The sequence below is a fragment of the Dermochelys coriacea genome, chromosome 24, assembly GCF_009764565.3.
Source record: "Dermochelys coriacea isolate rDerCor1 chromosome 24, rDerCor1.pri.v4, whole genome shotgun sequence".
Lineage (NCBI taxonomy): Eukaryota > Metazoa > Chordata > Testudines > Dermochelyidae > Dermochelys > Dermochelys coriacea.
Genome location: NC_050091.1, coordinates 3,467,278 through 3,492,525, shown reverse-complemented (window position 1 = coordinate 3,492,525; position 25,248 = coordinate 3,467,278). Strand labels below are relative to the sequence as shown.

General features: G+C 48.1%; 1 protein-coding gene across 5 annotated transcripts in view; it reads right to left on the bottom strand.

Moving 5' to 3' along the window:
• Positions 1 to 24,148, bottom strand: part of ARHGEF11 (Rho guanine nucleotide exchange factor 11) — an 81,801-nt gene extending 57,653 nt beyond the window's left edge. For all 5 annotated transcript variants that reach the window (XM_038382857.2, XM_038382862.2, XM_038382860.2 and 2 more), the window contains exon 1: positions 22,406 to 24,148. In XM_038382857.2, coding sequence (XP_038238785.1) covers positions 22,406 to 22,440 — 35 coding nt within the window. In that variant the 5' untranslated portion in view covers positions 22,441 to 24,148. The remainder of the gene's footprint in view (positions 1 to 22,405) is intronic.
• Positions 24,149 to 25,248: the final 1,100 nt, after the last annotated feature.

The window sequence follows — 25,248 nt, the reverse complement described above, 5'->3', positions numbered from 1 at the left end:
GTGCTAGGTGCTGTACGTATGTATAGCAAGAGACAGGCTTTGCCCCCAAAAAGCTTACAATCTAAATTAGACAAGACAAAGAAAACAGTATTATCCCCACATGCACAGTGGGGATCTGTGGCAGAGAGAGGCGAAGTGACGTGTTCAAAGTTACACAGGGAGCCTGTGGCTGGACTGGAATAGAAGCCAGGACTCCCAAATGCAAGGCCAAGGCTTCAGCCACAAGGCTACATCAACTCCAAGCAGCCTGACCCACTTCCCCATGCTGCCTCGCCCCTCTCCTTTCCAAGGGCTCATTCACTGGTTTTCTGTTGCACTCCAACGTTAGAAGGTGAATGTCCTGGGACAGGTATCCCGCTGGTATCTCGCACCTGTACTGCATAGCACATCTCAACAATAATACAGTCTCAGCTCAGCTGTTGGATGATGCTTTCCTGCGTTACCCCAGGGTGGCAGAGAATGGATCTCCCTCTGGGGGATGCACATGATGTTTCACTGTAAAGCGCAAGGGGCCAGGGTTTATTGCTTGCCCCATTGGATACCCTCAGACACGCACGCCCCTAAAGAAGAAAATAATTGCTGCTTCTTACAGACACAGCCTAGATACTTGAGAGTCATGTGTCTCATCTGTGTCAGATTCCCCACCCTCAAACGCAAACACACCAGCCCTAAAGATGTGGCATCGTTCGCCCACATACGCACAAGGGCGCCTATGGGGTGGGGCTACCCTCTTGTCAGGAAAGTCTCTACCAATAGAAATCAGCAGCCTGGATGAACAGTTGCTGATGGTCAATCACAGGCATGACATGATTATAGAGCTAATACTACTATGGAGAAGCTGAGCAAGGCGAGATTATTCCACAGACCTGGCCCAGGTTACTCCTGGACAATCAGATGATGCTGTTGTAACTGGGATAGGGCGGGACGGGTTGCTCTTGTTATAGTGGCCCTGATGCATGTCTTAGGCTATGACATTGGGGAACAAGGTGGGAGGGAAGCATATTTTAAGTCTCTTCTGCTCTAGGATAGTTATCTCTTGCTTTCAACAGGTGCCGCAATGGGTGCGGCTGAAAACAGGGCACAGCCAAGGACAAACCACACTTAGCAGAAGGCAACACAAAAGCCACATCTAAATGAGAAAGTTGCACCAGCTTAACCAAAAGGTGAGGTTTTTAAACCGGGCAAACCCTTGTGTGGCCATGCTTACTCCATTTTAAAATTAGCCAATTTGTGATTAGCTTAAACCGGCTCCTAACTGACAAAGTCAATCAAAATAAGCCTGTTTTAAACCAAATCAGTGCGTCCAAATAGCCTTTTGCACCACTGTGATGAACACCTGGTCTATACACAGATTTTATGCCAGGATAACTATTTTGGTTAGGGCTGATGATTTTTTTTTTTAAACCAATAAAGACATGGTCGTTCAAGCCCTGCTGTGGACGCAGTTTACCAGCACAAAAGGAACTTAAACCAGTATGGCTTATTCCTCTTCCTGTATAGGATTAGTATACCAGTATAAACACCTTTAAACCGGTATGACTGCAGCCACAGTAAGGGATATGGGTGTACAGCTTTATACAGGTGTCATCAAAGCAGAGCAAAATGTAGTGTGCTCTACACTTAACACTCATACCGGCATCACGACATCGGTTAGGGGAGTGATTATTCCTTTTCTCAGCACCAGCACTGGCCAGGCCTTAGAATGTTATGTGCGGCCTTGTCTACACTAGACGAGATTGCTGGTATAGCTATCTGGCAAACCCTCCTAGTGTAGATGCGGCTGATACCTGCATAAAAATGCTGCATAGCTTACACAGTTGTTGTTGTCTTGTCCTGATAATCAGATTGGGCCGTGAAGTTCAAAAATGGGCTTGGCAACTCTTACGGAGTCCTCTGAAAGGGCTCGATCCAAAGTATCGCAACCAAAGAGCATCACTTTCCTTCCATTATTACATTCAAAAGCATGGGCGAAAGTTACAAACAGCCCGCTCCCGACACAGCTTGCAGCGTTGCTATATTTCAGTCCTGTCGCTATTGATTTTCGTTCCTGCAGTGTGACCTGTCCTCAGTCTCATGGATAAGGGATGTTATTTTCCCAAGATGCTTTGATATCGACCAGTGGATCTTATCTTTCAACCATTTATTTCAGTTAAGATACTCCTTGACAGGGCATCAGCATCCTCAACCATTCTCACTCTTTCTTGTGTTTCTGACCTGCCAACTTTTCAGCTACCTGACCCGTTTATAAACCAACGTGTGATGGAATCCACTGAAAAGTCAATTTATTGCCTTGCTCTCAGATCCTCCTTATAAATTGCATTGTTGAACTCAGTAAAGACTATCCCCACATCAGTGAGGTACTGGGGTATTTCCAGCAGAAATCTCTGGCCAACGGGGCTCTGGCAACCACATTCCCACCATGAAATTGCTTAGACCATTTCCCTGAAAGACATTAGCTGTTGTGGGAAAAATCTTTTTTATGATGGGATAAGTGCATCTACATTAGGGCTTATTCTGGCATAGCTGCATCAGTTTAAAAGAAAAGTACATACCTACACCAGTGTAAGCCCTCGCACACGCACACTCATACGGACCTAAAAGTGCTTTTGCCACTACAGCTTATGTTTCTTGGGGAAGTGGCATAAACTATGACAAGTGAAGCATTTTTATGCCGGCATAAACTGCACCTACACCAGGATGGCTTGCTAGTAGACTTATGCCAGTGTAACTATGCCAGCAAAACTTTTCTAGCGCAGGCAAGGCACAAAAATGAAACCCTGGCGCACAAAGAGGCTTTGAGATTCCTTCAAGATCGACTAGATCAGGCAAGTATGAGGCCATAGTTTCCAGAGGGGAACTTACTACCTAACGCAAACTGGCATCCTCTGAAGTCACTTATGAACACACCCACACCATCTCTGTGTTATACTTGCATCTGGGCATCATACGATCTTCCCTTATTAGTTGTATAATTAAGGCTTCTTGTTTGAGGCTTTTTATTTTTCCTGGTTTTAGAGAGAGTTATTTTTAGGCAAATTACAGTTCAGTTTTTCAGAAATGAAGATGTTTTTCATCAATGATTCTTAAGAAAGAAAACGATTTGCTTTGAATGAAATGAGAGTGTTTGGAGTCCTCTGACGTCCTGCCCTCCAAAGAATCTGGTGCTAGAATAGGGAACTGAGAGCCAGGACTCCTGGGTTCCATTTCTGCCACTGACTCACAGTGTGACTTTGGGCTAGTCATGTTCTCTCTCTGAGCCACAGTTTCCATATCTGTGAAATAGGGATAATTAACCTACTTAATTAAAACAAGTTATAAAGGTTCAGAATTATAAATACATTATATATTGCCTACTCTGCCCATAGAGCAAGATGGAGCTACAGGTTTCTAACATCTTTCACCAACAGCCTATCACCCAGATTATAAATTACTACACATGTTTAACTGATTTGCCCATCACCATGATATCTGGGCATGTTACAAGGCTTTAAGGAGTGACATTCAAGATTCCCTTAAAAAAGGCCAAACCACATGTGCCTTCAAATTTAATAGGCAGCTGGGAAACAAAGATTTTATCAGTTGGGAAAGGGCTTGGCAAAGAAACCCCTACTGCAGCTTCCTGGAGATGCCCAAGAGAGCTCTGCCTATAGCACCCACAAGCTTCCCTCTTGGAAGGAAGAAAATGTGTGGGTGTGCATGAGTTTGTCCACCCACTGATGTCAGTGGCTTGCCCCAAGGTGAGTGAGTGTGGAATCAGGCCAGGGTCAAGCCCCGGCACCTCTGGGCTTGGTGGTTCATAGCCCTAGCAGCTTTGGGCTTGCTGCATCAATTATGAAAGTAAATCTTTGCTTGAGCCCCGGCACCACTTTAATTACAAATTAAGCACTGAGCCATGGGTCAGAGATGGCAAGGTGATCCTTAATACAGCCCATTTCTAGACCCCTCCAGGCCTTATGTACAGTAGACAATCCCTTGAATTTGCACCAGCCAGTGCAGCAACGCAAACATAAATTCAACTCACGTCGGCATCCCACCACTCACAACTGGATCAGCCAGAGCTTCCAGGCCACTTCTGCTGATACCCCCAGGTAGAGCCTGTTGCAATAACCCAGGGGTCACAGCAAATGATATCTGACTTCTTCCAGCTTTTCTCCAGCAGTCTAGACTCCAGATTATGAATGAGTGTTGCTAATACCAGGGCATGATTCTGCAAGGTAGAGGTCATCAGGATTTGACGACAGTAGGAAAGGAGGGCCTACAGCACCTTGAAAGGTATTGGCCAAAGCAAGAACAGAGACAGATTTCTCATTGGTACCACAAATCCTTAACCCCACCCTCTTTCCTTATTTCCCCTTTGGCCCATCCAAGCCGTGGGACTCAGAATGGCTCCCTACCTCTCCACATTAGAGGAGGATAGCCTCTTCTGATCACAGCCGACTGCAAAGCCAGAACATGCCCAGAACCTTGTGTTAGAGCAGACTTTAAAAAACGAGAGGGGGGAAAAAAAAAAAAAAAAAACACCTAAGGCAAAGAAAACGCGTCCGTCTCAGGAGCCAGAGCGGAACAAATGCTGCAATTAAAAGATTAAGAGAGAAACAGGATCAAATCCTCAAAGTGGGTCAGTCTCCAGCCGGGGCTTGGCAAACACCCAGTTTGAGAAGCTGGGATTTTTAAGTCTCCAGATGGTCCCTGGCCCCCAGAACCACCTCCTAGGAAGAGAAAGCATTTTATAAATGGGCCAAAATAAGCCTGTTTTAAACCAAATCACAGTGTCCACATGCCCTTTTGCAAACCTTTGACTAAGCCCTGGTCTACACACGGATTTATGCCAGGATAAGTATTTCTGCTAGGGCTGCAATTTTTTTTTTTTTTAAACCAACGTAATCCCTGGTGTGGACACAGGAGCAAGTCAGCCTTAAAATGTTTTCGTCTGTAAGTTACGGGAAGGTTGATCAGGACCGATCACAGGAACAAAAATGAAAGCTACCGTTTAGGAAGAAATAGCTGTCATTTTGGGATCGGGCCTTATAACAGACTCACTGCTCCCATCATGTATTGTCCCAACCCAGATCAGAGACTGGGCAATGATATTATAGTTGTTGGCACCAGCCCCACCTATTGACAAGGCAGATGACTCCCTTTATAAGATCCTGTTTTCTGTTGCTTATAACTTTGTCAAACTTCAACCACTCAGGCTGTGCGTCAGCCTCAGGCTGACTTTTCGGGGGGGATTTTCAGCAAGAATGGTTAACCTGTTTCCAAGAACGAGGCTCAGGAAAAATACCCCTTCTTTCGCCAGTGCTAAAAATTCTGGCAACTTTTTCTTTGAATAGTTCGAGTACCCCAATGCTTTGAAGCAATGGCTGGACCTTTGTGTCAAGGATGTGTCTTTTCAGTCCCCTTGAAAATCCTCCCCATTTGGCCAAGTTATAAATCTTCATAAAAACTGCAATTTTCACACGCTCAGTAGAACTTTGGAGATTTTCACAGCTACAATATCTGGATATTCTGTCTTCACTGAGCATGCGCCATCCAATCTTGGCTCCCAAACCTGACTGGACATTTTTAATTATATAATCACATATTATTTTTTCCACAACACCCCAGTTCATTCATTGCACAGACTGGCCCAGCTCTGGGGGTTAATCAGGGTTGGGTAGTGAAGGAGGCTGTTGTCTGTAAGACCCCTGCCTCAAATGTTGCAGAAGTTGGAAGTGAACGAGGCAGGGCATTCCAGCAAGAGAAAAGTTAGTCTCATGGCTAAGGGAGTTGACTTTCAATGGGGCTTACACGCATCATGGTTGGAGGACGTCAGTAACTCAGGCAGACGTTAGGGGTCTATTGCAGGAGAGGGTGGGTGAGATTCTGTGGCCTGCACCTTGCAGGTAGTCAAACTAGATGATCATGACGATCCTTTCTGGCCTTAACATCCATGAGTTTATGTCATTTAGGTGCTTTTGTAAATTGCAGGAGAGGGTGGGTGAGATTCTGTGGCCTGCACCTTGCAGGTAGTCAAACTAGATGATCATGACGATCCTTTCTGGCCTTAACATCCATGAGTCTATGTCATTTAGGTGCTTTTGTAAATTTTCCCCCCATCTTCTACAGTGCATTTGTACAGCAACCAAGGCTACAAGGCCCCAATCTCAGCTGTGGTCTGTAGGCGCTCCCAGACTGCATAGCCCACCTTTCTGCCAGGCCATTTGGAAAAACCAAGAATGGAGAAAATGATGGGTTTGGATGTGGAGTTTTATCTAATGGGCTTGTTTCATGGCCTCTCTGTAAACCGTTAAGGGATGATGCACAGGGAGTTTTGTAATTATCTATCTGGTTCTTAGTTTCAGTACAAAGAGAGGTAGGTTTACATTTTGGTAAAGCAAGGCCGTAAATTTAAAGGGTGTGGGGGAATAAAATTGCATTTGGGAGCTTTTTTTTTTTACTTACAATAGTTACACCACATATTTAGGGGTGCTTATAACTAGATGCGGAAGGATTAGATTTTTACTCATAAAGGTCGATTTTGCCCATATACACACAAATCAGTGCAAAAATATTTTCATTGATAATCATCCAAATTTAAAGACTGGCAACATAAGAAAACTGCTGCTTGAGAACTTATTAGAGTTTGATTTAAGGAAAATACTTTGTACCTTCTGACAGGTGATGTTGACAGTTTGTCTTTTAATGGTCATAAAGCTTTTGCTTTTCGAATCTCAATGTCTAGTGTCATTATATAATTGCCTGACCCTTCCATTGTCTAACCCCCCTCCCCACCCCGACATCTCCCCCCGACTTAGCTACCACCTCTCACGGAGGTAGATTTATTATGCCAATGGAGAGCTCTCTATGGTCGGCACAGAGCATCTTCACCAGATGTGCTACAATGGCACAGCGCATCAGTGTGGTTGCACCCATATAGTACTTCCCATGTAGACTAGCCCTAAATTTATTTTAGGGCATTCAATGGTATTTTGGCTCTAGTCCATCAAGGCACTTAAGCACGTTCTTAACCGTAAGCTTGTGATTAGTCCCATTGAATTTAGTAGGACTGTAGTATTAGGGTCCTTTATATCTATATAAGAATGAGCTATTTCGGTACAAGGCACCTTTATAATTGATAAAACTGTCCACACTAGGGCTGGTTTAACAATACCCTTATCATGAAAACCGCACTGGTGTTTCAACAAGGCCTAAAATCAGTGCTATAAATATCTCTGTTTATTAACTTTAAGTATCCAAAAAAAATTAAAAAACCACCTTCTACGGCTGAAGTTCACAAAGCCACCAAGGGATCATGGAGGCTCGATTCCTAGTCTTTTTAAATAATCCCATCAGCCATTTGGAAAATGTGTCGAGCACGTGGCAGGAGAATGCAATGAACTTTAAAGCGATGTGTTGCTGGGCGCAACTAGTTCATATACCTTCCCTAGAGTTCAGAATTATTTCGTCTGAAATTTAACAATTACACACCTTCTTCCCCTCCCCTCCCCCCACCAGTCTGAGGGCTTGTTTACACACAGACATTGCACCAGTTCAACTAAAAACTGATTTAGTTCAGACACTGCAAGCCACTAGGTGGACAGACAGATTGGTTAAAAACTGGTTAGAAAGTTTGGGGTGTTCCCTGTGAATTCGACAAGCGAAACCAATGTAAATGAGGCTTACAATCCATTTAAGAGCATCCTTGCACAAAGTTGCCTCTTGAAGCCAACTGAGTTATGTTATGTGCAGTACCTAGCACACTGAGACCCTGATCAGAGCCTCTGTTATCACCCACCATGCCTGCAACATATGTTGCATCCACATATAGAAGAGTGCTCCAGGTTCTAGTCCGGTAAGTTTCTCAAAAGGTTGCTGCAGCCTAAGACTGGAGGAGCAGATTGAAAGCCATAGGTGAGGTTCTGAATGGAGGCTTTCTGGATCAAGAGCTGCATAGCCTCTGCCTTCCAGAGGTCATGAAAGATTACAGAGCAGGCGCCCAGGAGGTATAAATAAGTGATAAAGGCATAAATAAGTATTTATGCCATAATTAGATAAGGTTTGCAAAGCACTTTGAACTTGAAAGGTCCCACGTAAATGCTAAATATCATTATTACAGCAAAGGAAGCCAAGTAAGATTAACAGTAACACTGAGCGCTTTCCATCCGCAAAGCTCAGCACACATTACAAAAAAATGGGTAAATGTCATTATCCCCATCCCCACCCCTCCCCAAGCTTACACAGATAGGGCACAGAAATGGAGCATGACTTGGTCGAACTGCGTCAGCGGGGACCACACGGATAGCTCGTCCGCAGCAGGCTCGTGCGGGGTGGATTCACACTCCAGCTTGTCGCAAACTAAACATTCATGCAGACGAGCCCTAAGCGCATCCATGCACTAGTTTCACTAAATCCGTTTAAAACACCTCTCGAGGTATTGTTACACACCGTTTTTATACTGACAAAACCATACACTGAAGGGGGTGATTTTTCTACTGATACAGTGTTACTGGCACAAGCCCTAGTACGGATGAAGTTACACTGGTGGTACAATGTGTGTGTGTAGACATGGGCTTACGTTAAGCTAGAGCAATTTGGCATGTAGATGAGCTCCAGAGGAGAAATCAAGCCCCAGAGCAATGCAGAGGGGCTTAGGAAATGAAAGAAAGAGGTCCCAGCCCCAGAGAGCTTACAATCATCTTTACACTGTTTATTACTTCAATTTGTTTAACCCCTTGCTTAGTTATTTGTTCAATACCAAGGGCATATCCACACTCGGGAGATGATCCAAGCACAGCGATGCCGACACCATCCTGAAATGCAGATGTAGCCTAGACCAACTAAGGGGATTTTCCATCGGTGCAGGAGCACCACCTCCCCAAACACAGCTCGCTATGTTGATGGAAGCACAATTCTGTTGACATAACTGCATCTACACTGGGGGTTAGGTCAGCACTGCTACATCGGTCAAGGGTGTGGTTTTTCATATCCTGACCAATAAAGCTATTTCAGCCCAGCTTTTAAGTGTAGGCCAAGCCTCCGGCCGTATCTACAATGATCATCATTTACTCCACACCCAACTCTCCCCCGGCTCTCCCACTAATGATGTATTTACTCAGCCAGCTTCTGTCCTGGGGCTGGATCAAGGATTTCAGCCTCCACAGATTTTGACTTAGCATCTTCTCCATCATGGCAGTCACACAACATACATACTTCAAGAAGCATTACAGCTGGGGTTAGATGTTCGGCTGTGTGTGTTCTCCCTATGTGCTGCCCCAGCTCTGTGCAGATAGTCAGACCTCGAGCGAACCGCCCAATGACCACAAGATCTGTTAAGGGACGAAGGCACCACACCAGGTTTATTGTTGACAAAGGACTATACTAGCACCTAGCAGACTCTACGAGGATACTAAGACATGTATGCCCATGACAATGGATGCAGCTCAGCAAATGGTGGGACTTTTCATTCCTACTGCAACCATCACCTAGCTCCAGCCAATTTTGTAATGGATACGCACAAGGGGACACAGTTAAGGTTGAGCAACAACAGCTGTCAACTCTGCAGTTACACCCCTCCACGCTCGCTTCTAGAACCCGACCCATGAGGGCAGAACTGAAGTCAAGGGGGATCCGGGTGGGCAGAGGGTGTCTGCTCACGCAAACCCTGCATTCATTTAAGTTACTTGCACGGCCCTGTATTTCAGCATGAAGCATCCATACCAGACGAGCGCGCTATGAAGTCTGAAGGAATCTAAACCTTCCAGTCCAATTGCTGATACTTCACTGTTTGAAAACTAAAAATGGAACTAGAGAGAGAGAGAGAGGGAGGGATGCCTTAATTTATTTATGTTTAAGAGAGACTATGTCTAGGCACAGGAAAGAGACGAACAAACTTACAGCAATATTTATCCCCACCATGTTAACACCTTTCAGCAGGATTTCAGAGCATTTTACAAAAAGCGGGTGAAGAATTAGGATCTTTATGGTGCCATAAGCATGCATGAGGCTTTTACAGGCCAATCAGAACAATAAGGCCTTTACCCCAAAGAAATTCACAGTCTAAATTACACTGGAAAATGAAACAGTGACACAGCAGCCTATGGCAAGGAAGCAGAGGTGCTGGAACCAAACTGTAAACCCTGTATATAATGGAAACCACTTCAAGCCAGGGGGTGCGGCAGCACTCCCCGCATCCTTAGTTCCAGCACTTATGCAAGGAGGTGACAATACCACTCTAAGGGGATGTTGTTATTCCACACAGAGTGACTTGTTTCATATATTTCCTTGTTGGTACTAAGGAATTTTTCATCTCTAGGTGTGGGAAACTGAGGCACGGATATTTGACATGACTTGCCCCAAGTCACACAATGAAGCAGTAGCAGAGATGGGAGTAGTTTCATATTCATAGACCAGAAGGGACCCTTTCGGTGTTTCTCAAATGTGGCCACAAGGGTTTTTTCTTGCGGCCACAACTTCCTGGGCTGTGATGGGGGCAGGGGGATGCAAAGCAGTGGCCCTTCCCCCAGCAGCGGTTGGGCCCTGCTCCCCTCTGGGGACACAAACACTGGAGGTGCAGGCAGCTGGTGAATTCCCCACTTTCCCGGGCATAGGGGAGGCAGGCTTCAGTCATGGGGTTTTGGGCTCCGTTCACGCGGTGGCAGGCTCTAGTTCAGGCTCCAGCTTCAGGCTCACAACCCCCTCCCCCCCACCCCATCATCCCTGAGCCCCACTGCCTCCCTGCCCAACTCCCCATCCATTGCTTAATTTGTCCCAGGGCTTGCCAGGGCTGAATAAGTCTTCTGTGAAAAGTGGTATCAACAAACATACAAATATGACTTTTCACAGCAGAAGAGTTACCAGCTAGCAAGGCGTGGTGGGTGGGGGGGGGGAAGTGCAATCAAAAAAGCAAAAGAAACAACAATAAAAAGACAAGAACAAGTAAAGCACCTTATTTGTGCATCTATTCTGTTTATGTCCAGTAAAGAATAGAGACAACTGCAAATTATTTTTATTCCCGAGTCTGAAAAAACCCTACATAAATAAATTACAATGATTTGGACTTGTATATGTGCATATGTATTTGTTTTTCCTAAAGTTAATTAAATAATTTAGGAAAAATTGTCAGCACAACCACCAGCCAGAATTGGTGGCTGCACTCTGAGGCCACCAAAAATTTGTTGTGAGAACGCTTGCCTTAGATCATCTAGCCTATCCTCCCATATTCCAGGCATGGCAGAATTCGGTTGTTTTTTTTTAAATGATTTCAATAGATAATATAGATGGTTATTTTAAAGCATTTTTTATCAATTTTAAATTTTCACAGTTGCAGGAAATTGGGGGGGGGGGGGTCAGAGAACTATTTAATGACAGTAGATGCTGAGCTTTATAACCATTAAAATACAAACTGTCAAGATCATGTCAAAAGACACAAAGCAAATATCCTTAAACTCTAATTGTGTCTCAAGCAGCATTTTCCTTACTGTGCCTCGCTGTAAATTTCAATTATGGACAGAAATATCTTTTCATCAGCCTGTGTTTGCGCGCGTGCGCGGTAAAATCGACTTTTACCGATAAAATCGAATCCTTCCAAGCTGATATATCACAGGCCCTTAAACTCTACCCAGTTACTCGTGTCTTGAGCCCAACAGCTGTGTTGGCTAAAGCATCTCTTCCAGAAAGGCATCCAGTCTTGATATGAAGACATCAAGAGACTAAGAATCCACCACCTCCCTTGGCAGTTTGTTCCAATGGTCACTCACCCTCCATGTTCAAAATGTGTGCCTTATTTCTAACTGGAATTTGTCTGGCCTCAGCTTCCAACTGTTGGTTTTTGTTCTGCCTTTCTCCGCTGGACTAAAGAACCCTTTAGTACCCAGGACTTTCTCCCTGAGGAGTTACTTTTCCAGTCTTCTGGAATTTCCCTGGCATTCCACAATTGATTAAGAATTAACATCAGGGGTGCAGAGATCTTCGCAACCAGCTCTTTAAGGACTCTTGGGTGCAAGTGATCCCAGCCTGCTGATTTGAAAGTGTTTATCCCTAGTAGTTGTTCAACATCCCCTTGGTTACTAATGGACCGGAGAGAGCTTAGTCATCCCTCATGCGATACAAGTTCATCATCCTGCATCTTTCCAATTATGAAACAGGAATATTTCCTGAATGTTTCTGCATCATCATCAAACAGTTTTACCATCTCCACCTGGTAATGGGCCTACACTACTGCTAGGATTTCTTTTGTTCCTAATATACTTTAAAAACTCCTTTGTATTGTCCCTAGCTCTAACAGCCCGGAGCCCGGGCTCACAGCCTCTTTTCTAACCACTAGACAGTCTGCTCGAAATTGGAAACATAAGCCTTTGACAAAAATGGAGTGGAAAGTTTACTTAGTTTCACCCCAGCTTCTGTATCTGATGGTGAAATAATAAGACCAGGGTTTATAGTAAGAGTGAGTTAATCAACACCAATTCCATCACACTACCTCTAATGGTAGGGTCCAACTTTCCATCACCCTGCATTGTGTGGGGTCAATTACAGAGTTGTAGCATTTCACACCTACTTTGCTCTGGTGGAAAAGACTGCACATAGTGCAGGGCAGCGGCAAAACAGGTCTTGGGGGGGGGAGAGTGAGTGAGTGAGTGTGTATTATTCCCCCTCAGAAACACATGAAATTCAATAAAGACAAGTGTAAAGTACTACATTTAAGAAGGAAAAAATCAAATGCACAACTACAAAAGGGGGAATATCTGGCCAGATAGTAGTCGTGCTTTAAAAAAAAAAAAAAAAGAATCCAGAGTTACAGCAGATCACAAACTGAATATGAATCAACAGTGTGATGCAGTTGCAAAAAGCCTAATTAACAGGAGTGCTGTATGTAAGACCCAGGAGGTAACTGTCCTGTTCTAGCAGGTGCTGATGAGACCTCAGCCGGAGTATTGCATCCAGTTCTGTCACACTTTAGGAAAGATGTGGACAAACTGGAGACAGTCTGGACAGACAGCAAAATGATAGGTCACGTTTTCTAAACCTTTGATATGGAAAGGTTAAAAAAACCGGGCATGTTTACTCTTGAGAAAAGAAAACTGAAGGGGGACCTGAAAGTCTTCAAATATGTTAAGGGCTGTGATAGAGAGGACAGTGATCAATGGCTCTCCATGGCCACTGGAGGTAGGACAAGAAGTAGAGGGCTTAATGTGCAGCAAGGGCGATGTTGGTTAGACATTAAGAAAATTTTTCTAGCCCTAAGGGTGGTTAAGCTCTGAAGCAGGCTTCCAAGGCAGGTTGTGGAATCTCCATCATTGGAGTTTTTAAGAGAAGGAAACCCCTTTTAGGGCTGGCCGAGGTTTACTTGGTCCTTTCTCAGAGCAGGTGGCTGGACTAGATGACATCTTGAGGGAATCATCACAATGTAGGGCTGGAAGGGACCTCAGCAGATGTAGGCCACTGCTATTAAAAAGCAGTGTTGATTCAGTTCAGCCAGCCCCTCTCTCGCTGGTTACCGACGTGCTCTGCATTTAAAACAGGGAAGGCCTATTCAAAAATAGGATGCCATGACTCAAAACTGACGCCACGACCCCAAACCAATGCTCCTCCTTTTATCATGAGCATAATCGCATATTACACTTCATGGCCCAGGAATATTAATTCTATAAGGAAGCAACTCCCTTTAGAGGAACAGCACACCTCCAGGTCAAACCCTAAAGGAGGGGTACGATCCTGTAACTTTCCAGAAACAACACAGAAGAGCCATCAACCCCCACCCCCATTCACTCTCCACCTCAAAGATGCTGGTGCAATTATTTGCTGGATCCTCCACTGCACAAAGACACAGTTGGGTATCAGTTTCCACAGGACAGTGTGGTAATGGGAGCAGGTTCACACCACACTGCTACAATGCCCATGTTTATAGAGAGCAGCTGAGACCGAGTTGCAGATGCACTGACACAGATACTATGATGACTGGTGTCTCAAGCCTTGTCTACACAGGGAAATAAACCATCATAATTCCAGTATAACTTAGCTATTCTGGAGCCACTCTCTGTGTGGACACACTTATTCTGGAATAAAAATCACTTTCACTCTGGAACAGTGTGTCCACACAGACAGTTGTTCTGGAATAGAGAGGCCAGTCAGTCTCCACCATGTAGACAAGACAAGGGCTTAGATAAAAGCAGCAGAGGACAATCTGGCTATTAAAAACCAAAAAGAGCTAGAAAATGTTAAGCCCAGTATTTGCACTTATACAGCGCGAGTTAAGAGTAACCACGTCTCATGCTTCAGGGCATGAGCTGACTGCAATGGAGGGGGAAATCAGGAAGCAACCCTCGCCTCAAGGCCGGATCGGACAGGTGCTGTAACCAACAACCTCACACTCCTAAGAATTAGACAGGCCAAAGCCTAGATTCCCAAGCTATGGTTAGGTCTATGCTTGAAATTTATACTGGCGTAGTTACATCAGTAAGGGGTGTGAAAAAACACTCCTGACCAATGCAGCCATCCTGCCCAAACCCCCAGCGTGGACACACTATGTTGAAGGAACAGGACTTCAGTCCGTGTCGCTAAGGACATTTGGGGAGGGGATGTTCCTACACCATCAGGAAACCAACTTCTGTCAGCGTAAGCTGTATCTGCAAGACGGGGCTATCGTCTCCGCGGTGTAGACATACCCTATTTCTTTTTAGTCGTCCAGATGGTTTTTCCAGTTTATTAGAAATTTACATGAAGAAAGTGGTTTTTCCCAGCAAATACCTGCCCTCCATCCCCAGTCCATCCCCACCACCACCCACACACTCTCTCTCAGCAGGAAACAAGAACCTTGCAGCAGAACGCAACCAGCATGTGTCTGGTTTGTTTATTTTGAAGAGCGAGAATTTAGGGCGGATGAAAGTGGCCAGAACGACAGATCTGGAGGCAGAAATGTGCTCTCTCTCTTTATCCGCAAACTAGTCCTATCCTCCCTCCCCGTGTGCCTCAACCCCAACCTGGAAAGACTCCTGAGACTGGACTCCCTCCAGCATGTAGTTCACTCACCCTTGGGGAGGTTTTCAACAAGGATGCCCAGTTACTGCCAGCGTAGCGATGGGCTTGTGTGGCTACTGGGAAGGAGGCAGAGACCCAGCAAACATTCCGCAAAGGGGGCTGCTAATCAGCCATCAGATCACCACAGCTTTTGTTCACCACTCACCTGGGCTACAGTCAAATCAGCCACCCAGAGGTTAAAGTCCCCATAGCCCAGTAACCACCAACAGGAAACCTGGATAGAACTCAGGACTCCTGGGTTCCATTCCCACCTCTGACAGGGCATGTGGCCCAGGGGTTAAAGAGGTGTGCAATTTTTACAGGAGATCTCCAGTGGACTGCTGGATTGGGGTCACTGGGATGTATGTTCCCCAGTATCAACTGTACACGTGCTGTGAAAAATGCCACATTCCAACAGCAGAATAATCAACAGCTGCCCTGTTGGTACATTTCTACTTGCATCTTCTAGGCTATGAAGGCAAGGCTTTCCAACCAAAGCCAAGCGTGGATGCAGTGGCATGTGTTGACATACTCAGAGTTGATGGTGCCTAAATTCCACTGTGATGGGCACATTCGAAGTGTCCAGATCAGGTCCTTAGGCAGGCCTGGATGGAAGTTCAGGCCTGCAAGAGATCTTCCCAGATCACAGAATCCAGCCACTTCAACAAACAGAGCTGAGGAGCTGTTCAAGTGAGTGTCAGTCTTCTAAGGCCACATTTACAATGCCCCATCCCAGCTTCTTCCACAGGAAAGGGGAAAGGAAAGCTTGTTCTCTGCAGAAAGCACGCCGAGGGAACGCTTCCATGCTAGAGCTTGCTAGTATGAATGAAGCAGGCTCATTCTTACAAGACAATGCTGTGCCAATGTCACATCCATGTGGCTGTCGCCCAGAAGCGGGACTGTAACACAGACGATAAGAGCCGGCTAACTAGGGATTCCAGCGGGTGATGCGAGGCCAGCGCCAACAGGAAACTACTCACTGCAATTTGATATCCCAAGCATCTCTCCAGGCCATGCCATGAACAATCTGCCTCTGTCCCTCATTACTCACAGAAGTTATTTCATTTTCGGGCACAATGTGCTGAGACAGAAGGCTCATTCTAACGGGCTGCCAATACGGGTCCCCCTACTGTGCATGCCAGGGTACGGAAGCTGGCACTCCAATCAGCTGCAGCAGGAACAAACTCTGGTCTATTATGACCCAATGCATTAAAGCCAACAGGGGTAAAATAAAAAACAGACCACCAAGATTTAGGGCCCATGTCTCTGCCATTAGACCCAAAGGACAAGAATATACATGTAATGCATAGCTTCAACCTCGGAGGCACTAAATATGGCTGCAGAGCCGGATTTATTTAGTACCCTGGCTGAAGCCTCATGGCTATTGTAGGAAGTTGGTATTGAAACCATGACAGGCAAGAAATTCCCAGACTCAGGGCATCAAACTCTGCCACTTTCCATCCAAGGACCTTTACCAACTGGTCCCCATGACCCTGCTGCGAGGCATCGATATCCCCAAAACCAAGGAATGGAGAGGCACATGTGCCCAAGGCCACCACATTAGAGATGGGATTTGATCCAAGCAGCACTCAGATCACTAGGCCACACCAGGAGAGAGAAATAAGATGCTCTGTAGGGGAGAAATACAACTTTGCTGATGGAGCGGCAGTGTGGCTTAGGGGACTGAGCCCTGGCCCAGGATCCAGGAGACCTGGGTCTGTTCCGGACTCTGCCAGTGGCCTACTGGGTGACCTTGGGCAAGTCACATCCTCGCTCCGTGCCTCAGTTTCCCCAGCTGTTAAATGGGATGGCGATACTGACCTTTGTAAAGTGCTTTGAGATCTGCTGATGAACTGCACTATATAAGTGCTAGGGTAATATCATCAACCCAGTACTAACTGTGGCCTGGAGAAGAAACAGAAACTTACACGTTACACGTATTTAAAGGTAAAGGTTCTGGAGTAAAGAATAGAGGGCCCAAATCAAAGGCCAAACAAAGGAACTACCTGCCACCAGAAAGGTTATTTAGCAAGCAAAGCCCATAATAAGGCCTTTGTCTTCCACTGAGCAGGCCTCTCTGGTCCCGATAAAGCCCCACTGACCTGTCCAAATCTGAATACCATTCCATTCCAATAGCCCTGCTGCTGGGATTCCTGATCAAATTCACCACATGCAATATTCTTTCCTGGTCTTTATGAGATTCTGAGTAGGGCTTTGCCAGCTCAGCACAGCACCAACCTGTATGTACCAAAATCTAGCACCAAAATGCAGCCACCTCTGGGTGGAGGACAGCAATTCACTGGTACAGAGCACGACAGCGCAGTGGGCAGGACCAATCCCATTCTCCTACAAAAGAATCACCTTTGTATCCCTCTGTCACCCACTCTAACACCTGGGCGTGTGGGGGAAAGAGTCCATATCTTGTTTTATTAACGTCTCCTACGCTGTAGCCAGCGGGGAGCTGAATTCCTCGACCTTGTAAGGATGAAGAGCTGAGAGGACCCAGGCACGGATTTGAACCCGTGATTCCATGGAGATGGATGCGTAGCTTGCTGAGCCACCCCCTCCAACACTTGTCTGGTACAGACAGTTAATCTGATTTGCTGCGCTGGAGCAGAAGTGGGCCACTTCCTGTGGAGATTTAACTAGTAAAATTGCAGAGCGCTTTGCAGACATTGCAGCCGCTTATTTTGCTTTCATTAGCTTGTGAGGAACTGAAACCTGCAAAGGATAAAAGGGCAGAAATCCTTCCCTCCTCCCACTGACAGCCCATCGCCATGGCCACACAGTACAGCTGCATTTCAGCCCTATCCCTCCCCAACTGAGATGCGGAGAAATTGCAAACTCATCGGGGCATAAAGGTTCTTGACAAGCTCCAGTTACGTGACAAGCAAAAGGTATTTGAACAGTAAAGGAACAAACCTTGTTATTTCTCCTTTCTATTTTTGGGTGCACTTTCCCTTCCCTGTAATGAAGGAGCCATCCCTGTTTAGGGTAGTATATTTTGTAACTCTACAACACGAACTCCAGTCTCAAGGCAGCATTACCTAGCGGTTTGCACAGGACTCCTGGGTTCTAGTCCCAGCTCAAGACTCCTGGGTTCTACTTCCAGTTTCAAGAAGGAATGTGACCTAGTGGCTAAGGCTCAAGGTTTCTGTTTCTAGCTGGGTTCTGTTTGTGAGCCTCACTATATGGCGTGGAGCCAAGGGGTTTCCTCATTTCTCTGATCACCACCGCCCAAGGATCGTTAACCCAAACCGACCTTTGAAAAGTGCTTTGAAATCCCTGGATGAGAAACTCTGTGCAAGGGCTCAGAATCATCATGCGATATGGCCACCCCTGGCTCCGAGGGAGAAGGCTTACCCCAGACACCCGCACTTCCAATGCCTCGCTTGCCACCTGCATGGCACAGAAGGCATCCGCCCCCCTTGCCACCAGTGCCTTACTGGCACCGAGAAGGATGGGCCTATTAGCCAAGATGGGCAGGGATGCCACACTGTCCTCTGAGTGTCCCTAGCCTCTGTTTGCTGGGAGTTGTTGACAGGGGATGAATCACTCAATGATTGCGGGTTCTGTTCACTCCGTCTGAAGCACCTGGCATTGGCCGCTGTTGGAAGACAGGCTACTAGGCTAGATGAACCATTGGTCTGATCCAGTATGAGAAACAGGCAGCCACTTTGTAATCGCTCTCCTTTAAGTTCCTAGGCACAGTGTGCCCCTGTGCTCCCCAGCTAGGCACAACACACACCTGTCAATGTTCTGTTTGTACAGCGCCTAGCACACTGGGGTCCTGGTCCACGCCTAGGGCTCCGAAGCACTACATTAGTACAAACAACAACCAGCAAGGCACTTGCTATCCCGGCGCAGGCAGGAGATGCCGGAGGACTAGAAAACGGCTTCTCAGGCAGGTGGCCATCCAGCGAGCTAAAGGGGTATCTCCACTAGCTCACTTCGTAGCGCGCCACCCTTGGGTGCTACACTGATGTTGCGTTTTTCACGCCAGCTGCGCAGAACTGGAACTGGAGCCATCTGCGGAGCAGAGGGTGGAAGGAAGCCTAGCAGCATCCAGGCTGCCACGCAACTGGAAGAGGAGACATTAACAAGGTCTGCAACATCCCCTACAAAGCAGACAGCACAGAGGTTTTTATGGTCCTGGATAGAGAGTCCTACAGAGCAAACTATGGTGCTCCCAGGTAGCTAAACAAGTTGTCTCCACCCTGCAACCCTGTGCCTGATCCACGGGACAAGAGTCTGTTACAGCCCCTCCTAGAGAGCCTTCACTCTTTGGCTCAAGCTGTAGCAGCTCTGGAGGCTCCGGGTTCAATCCCTGGTGTGTCGGCTATCACATAAGTAGGGTCTCTTCCAGGATTCGAACCGCTGCGGGCCTCGGAGGCTTGGGATGAGCTTCTTTTGATCAGAGGAAGAATGTAACCCGTGTTACATCAGCAGGGACAAATCAAACAAACGAACCTTCCCAGAGGCCGATACAAATGCAGGAATGTCTGATAGCCTCCTGTGTCCTGGAGTGAAATCCTCAGACCACCTGCTACCCACAGCTACTGGAAAGGGTTCTGGGATTCCCACCAGGGTGCTGTCTGTGCTCCTCTCTCAGAAGCCTCTGGCCATTGGGTCCTCTGCTGTTGGGGAAAAAGGGAACCCCGACGCATGCCCTGATGTGAGAGCTTGCTGACTGGGGAGCAAAGGGCCGCAGCTGAAACTGGAATATGGGTGCAGAAGCCATCAGGGAGAAGTAAAAACGACTGGAATGGCGTCTGCTAAGTATCCACTATTTTCTCCTACCATCCCCCACTCCCCCAGCATCTTGGCTCCAGTGGGGCCTGAGGGAGAGGGAGGCTCCCACTATTCTACTCCATTTTGGGGTCCTTTGTCTTCTCCCCCATAAACAGCTGTAGGGTGTTTTCCTGCAGCCCACTGCCTTCCACACACCCCTCAGCAGCAGAACGAAGCCAGCAGGACTTTTGGGGGTGTGGCCGCTGCCCACTGGGTCCCAATCCCAGCTGTGAATCCTACCGCTTTCCTGACAATCACACAGCTCCTTCGGAAAGCTCCCAGCATCAGCAGAGGCCCGGGGGTGACCTGCGTGCAGACTCAGACAGCCCTGCCTGGGGCCGTGGCTGCAAGGCTATATCGTCATAACCGAGGGCTAGAAGCTTTAACGACAGCTGAAATCCTGCACACACAGAGTTCAGGGCGCACCATGGCCAAGAAAGAGTTCAATTTCCAGGTGGTTTAGGTGCTTCAAACTTTCAGCTTAGCACTCCCAGCCAGCCCCCTGGCTTGCCCACAGTATTACCTGACCCTGGGGGTGGGGCCTCACCTCTAGCAGCGATTTCATTTGCCTGCAGAAACTTGACAACTGTGGCAATGAGAGCAAGAGAAATATCTTTAAGTCAAGAATCACCAGGCCCTAACTTATCAGGGTTTAATAACCCTAATCAAATCTGTATTTGTTCTAATACATGGAGTAGCTGAGATTGAACGGACAGAGAAAGACCATTGCTGTTTGCACAGCCAACACTCCTCAGGGAAAACTGAAGCTACCAGCCCTAAGCCAGTTGCTACCAGAGGCAGGTGTCAGAGACACCAGGAGCACAGGGTGCCTAAATACAAGCCACTTCAAATCCTAGCAGGGACGGCGCTGCAGGCACCGCAAGATCCTGTGGAACTTCATAATAAGGGGTTCGTTTCTCACCTCTCACCATTGGCTGTTGACATCCTCCACCCTAGAGGTGGATGCATTTCAGAGTGAAGCTGTCTCCCAACACTCCAAACCCTGGGGTCTGGTCTTCGCTTAGAAGTTAGGTCGACCTAGCTACGGCCATCACAGGTTCGAAAAGTTCACATTCCTGACCGCCCCAGTTAAGCAGATCTAACCCCCAGTGTGGATGCGGCTACATTGACAGAAGAATTCTTCTGTCGACCTAGCTACCACCGACTGGGGGTGGGTGGGGTGGATTACCTACATTGACCGAAAACCCCTTCTGGCCCTGTAGGAAGCATCTACACTACAGCAGTTTAGCTGTAGCACCTAGAGTGTAGGCGTGACTTTAACTAGCTGGAGTAGTGCTTGCTACTGAGTGAGACTACTTGCAGTAGTAAACACTACACCTGCTAGGAAGAGCATGCAGGCCTAGCCTGTAACTTCTAAAGCACAGTGGGGTTCCTCAGAGGATGATAAGTGTTAGTTTTAAAATGCACCATATTATTCGTTATTATTAACTTATAGAAAGACGTGAGAGATTAAACTCCATGGATCAGCTCCTGCTTGGGTGGCATTTAGAAATCTGAGAGTGTGTGGATGATAAAATCCTCTGCAGCACAAAAGGGATAGGACCAAAAATAATAAATAAAAATAGAACCCAAGCATGCAGATGCACTAAAATACCGGCTTTATCTCACGTCTTTCCACATGGGAGGATATTAAACCAATGACAGCAGTGAAAGGAGATACTGCATTCCAGGAAAGAATCGGTGCACTTTTCTGCATGGACTTTTGTTTTGGGAAGAGGTGGGGAGTAACCCCCCAAACACTTCTCTCCCCTCTGTTTCAATCCATTGGCCTTCCCCAGCCCCCAGCAAGCATGGCACTGTCCCAATCCATTACCATCACCCCACTGCAGCAACTAGCCCCTGCCTACACCCCACTTGCCGCCTGGCTTATCCACACCCCCAACATCACTTGGCAGATTGCAACAACCTTACTCCAGGCACCAGAGACCACGCTAAAGGTCTGCAGTCAAGACTCCCATAACTTCCAGTGGGGGCCTTGCCTGTGAGGACTGCAGGATCAGGTACTGACATGGTGCATGAGGGGGAGGGAATTTCCTCTTCCAGGGGAGCTTATCTAGGTAATTTACCAAGCAGCCACACAGTCTGAGAGGAACCTGGGTACCATACATGAATAACGCCCATCCTAAACTAGGCCCAGCCACAGCCCACTGCAGTCTGCATAGGGATGGAAACAGAGGAAGCTGAGGATCGTGGGGGAGGGGGGTGACCCAGACAGGGAGCAACTTGCATACTGAGAATAAAATTATTTAAAAGCATTTTTATGTAAAAACCACACACACAATTCCCCCTGTGGACAAACAACAGGGCATTTCCCTAGCCTGCAAATCCTCACAACCCACATACCAATTCTCTCTCTCTCCCACCCACACACCACACACCACAAAACACCCCATACACAATTTGTGTAGCACCACTAGTAGCCCCCAACAACTCCCCCCATTTGCATCACACTCAAACTAGCAAAGTAGCCAGTTTCCTCAATTCAAAACAAGCCCTGCCCAGAAAAATGAACCAAAATCCCGAAGTAGCATCACTAAATTTGATATTCAATCACCAGCATTAAGAGGACAAAAAAATAAATAACCCAACAAACACAAACCTGTCTAGTGCAGTCTGCGGAAGCCTCACACTCATGATTCTTCTTGTCTCCTTGCTGATCCAAAATCCAGGGTCCTCTGCTTTCTTTGCTGCTTTATAATTTTAAAATCGCACCCTCCCGGAAAAAAAAATTCCAGAAGAGAAAACAGACCAGATCCTGGAAGCTGCAGGTCCATCTTGAGCTGGAGTCGGAACATGGTCTTTTTTTTTTCCTTTTCTTTTTTTTAATTTTTCCTCTCTTGTTTTCTTCTAAAAAACCTAAAAAACACACTTGCCTTTATATTACGCCCCAAAATAGTCTTTTCAAGGTTACAGATGCTGTCGAAGAAAATTAAAGGAAACAAAGCAGTTTTTCTTCAAATATTAAAGTCTTAACTGCAAACACAGATAAAAAACTCCTTATAATCCAGTTTTAACAGCTGTTCTTCTGTTTGCAGGGCAGCGACCAAAAAAAAAAAAATTAAAATAAAATCCCTAGCCTAATACTTGAAAAATTGTAGCAGAAAAAAAATACCAGAAGCTCAAATTCTCCCACAAATTGGCACTTCTTTTAGGGTAACAGCTTGGTCTTTCCTTACTATCATTGAAAAATAAATAATCAATAAAATCATATTATAATAGTACACTATTTCTGAGTCCAGTTCAACCCTTTAAAAAAATTAAATAAACAAGATTTCCTAATTTTTTAAACCCCCAACTGCATTTCAAGGTTCTTAAAACTTGACACAAATCGGTTTCTTCCTTAAAAAAAAAACCAACAACAAACCCAGAAATAAGATACCAGCTCATACAAACCCAGCTTCCGAAGCAAAAAATCCATAAGCTCCCTGAAAATAATAGCAATTCTTTTTGGTTCCTCAAAAGACTCCCCAATTTCCCCCTTTCCAGGCCTAATGACCCCTTTCTTGAACTCTGCCTCTGAGCCCCAATATCCTTTTCCTTGCAGCCTAAATGAATCAGTCCCTGCAAAATCCCCCTCTCCACGAAATGGAGATTCTTCCCTTCTTTATTTCTCTTCCTCCCTTTTCCCCATCCGCTTCTCTGCCTCCCTCTCTTCCTCTGTCTGAGTCTTTCAGTGGGAAGAAGAGAGAAAGAAAAAAGAAAGAAAGAAACACTGCACCAATTCTTGCTATGAGCTTGCTGGCAAATCTGGTTTGAAAGGTCCGTGTCTATCTCTCCCTCCCTCCTGCCGCCTGTTTTCTTCCTTCTCTCACTGCATTAAGTGGCAGGGGGGGGAACCCAAGAAAAAGCCAGTCCCTTTCTGGTTGAATTATGATTGCTGGTCTCTGTGCATCCCAGCTGGGGAAGGGGGGTTCTCCACCTCCTTTCTCCTCTTTCCCCTTCTCTCTCTCTGGCTCTTCGCTGCCGGCTCCTGCGCTCTTCCGCCCCTGGAAATGGCGGGGGGGGGCAAATCTGAGCCCCTGGGTGCCAAAGCCCCTTCGCCCTGGACTGCGGGGTGGGAACCTGCCCAGGGAGCGGCCTAGCTGCAGCTCTCATCCCCAGCCTTTCCCAGCCCTGCCTCCCCTCCTCTCTGGAGCCCTGCCTCCCCCCAGCTCCAGTGGCTCCCTCCCTCTCCCAGAGGAAAAGGAAGGGGGGGAGGCCACCCCAGAGGGGAGGGGAGGAAGGGGGAAGGTGACAGAGGGCAGGGAGGGGGGCCAGCAGCCTTTTCCCCGGCCCTGCTGGGGCCAGCGCGGCTGCTGCGGGAGGAGGGAGAGGAGCTGCTGGTATCCCTGCCCCCCCCCGCTAATCCCTCCTCCTGCTGCTGCTGAGCACCCCCCCTTCCCCGGTCCCCTCCCCGCCTGCCCGAGGGATCCCCCACTTCACAGCCCCCCTTCCCCCGGCCCCTCCCCCCTGCCCGAGGGATCCCCCACTCACAGCCCCCCCTTCCCCCGGGCCCCTCCCCGCCTGCCCCTGGGTGCCCGAGGGATCCCCCACTTCACAGCCCCCCCTTCCCCGGTCCCCTCCCCGCCTGCCCGAGGGATCCCCCACTTCACAGCCCGCCTTCCCCCGGCCCCTCCCCGCCTGCCCGAGGGATCCCCCACTTCACAGCCCCCCCTTCCCCGGGTCCCCTCCCCGCCTGCCCGCGGGATCCCCCACTTCACCGCCCCCCCTTCCCCCGGGTCCCCTCCCCGCCTGCCCGAGGGATCCCCCCCCTTCACAGCCCCCCCTTCCCCCGGGCCCCTCCCCGCCTGCCCGAGGGATCCCCCACTCACAGCCCGCCCTTCCCTCGGGTCCCCTCCCCGCCTGCCCGAGGGTCCCCCCTTCACAGCCCCCCCTTCCCCGGGCCCCTCCCCGCCTGCCCGAGGGATCCCCCCCGTCACAGCCCCCCCTTCCCCGGGTCCCCTCCCCGCCTGCCCCGGGATCCCCACTTCACAGCCCCCCCTTCCCCCGGCCCCTCCCGCCTGCCCGAGGGATCCCCCACTTCACGCCCCCCCTTCCCGGGATCCCCACTCACAGCCCCCCCCTTCCCCGGGTCCCCTCCCCGCCTGCCCGAGGGATCCCCCACTTCACCGCCCCCCCTCCCCCGGGCCCCTCCCCGCCTGCCCGAGGGATCCCCCACTTCACGCCCCCCTTCCCAGGGATCCCCCACTTCACGCCCGCCCTTCCCTCGGGTCCCTCCCCGCCTGCCGAGGGATCCCCATCCACAGCCCCCCTTCCCCGGGTCCCCTCCCCGCCTGCCCGAGGGATCCCCCACTTCACAGCCCCCCTTCCCCCGCTCCCCTCCCCGCCTGCCCGGGATCCCCCACTTCACAGCCCGCCCTCCCTCGGGTCCCCTCCCCGCCTGCCCGAGGGATCCCCCACTTCACAGCCCCCCCTTCCCGGATCCCCCACTTCACGCCCCCC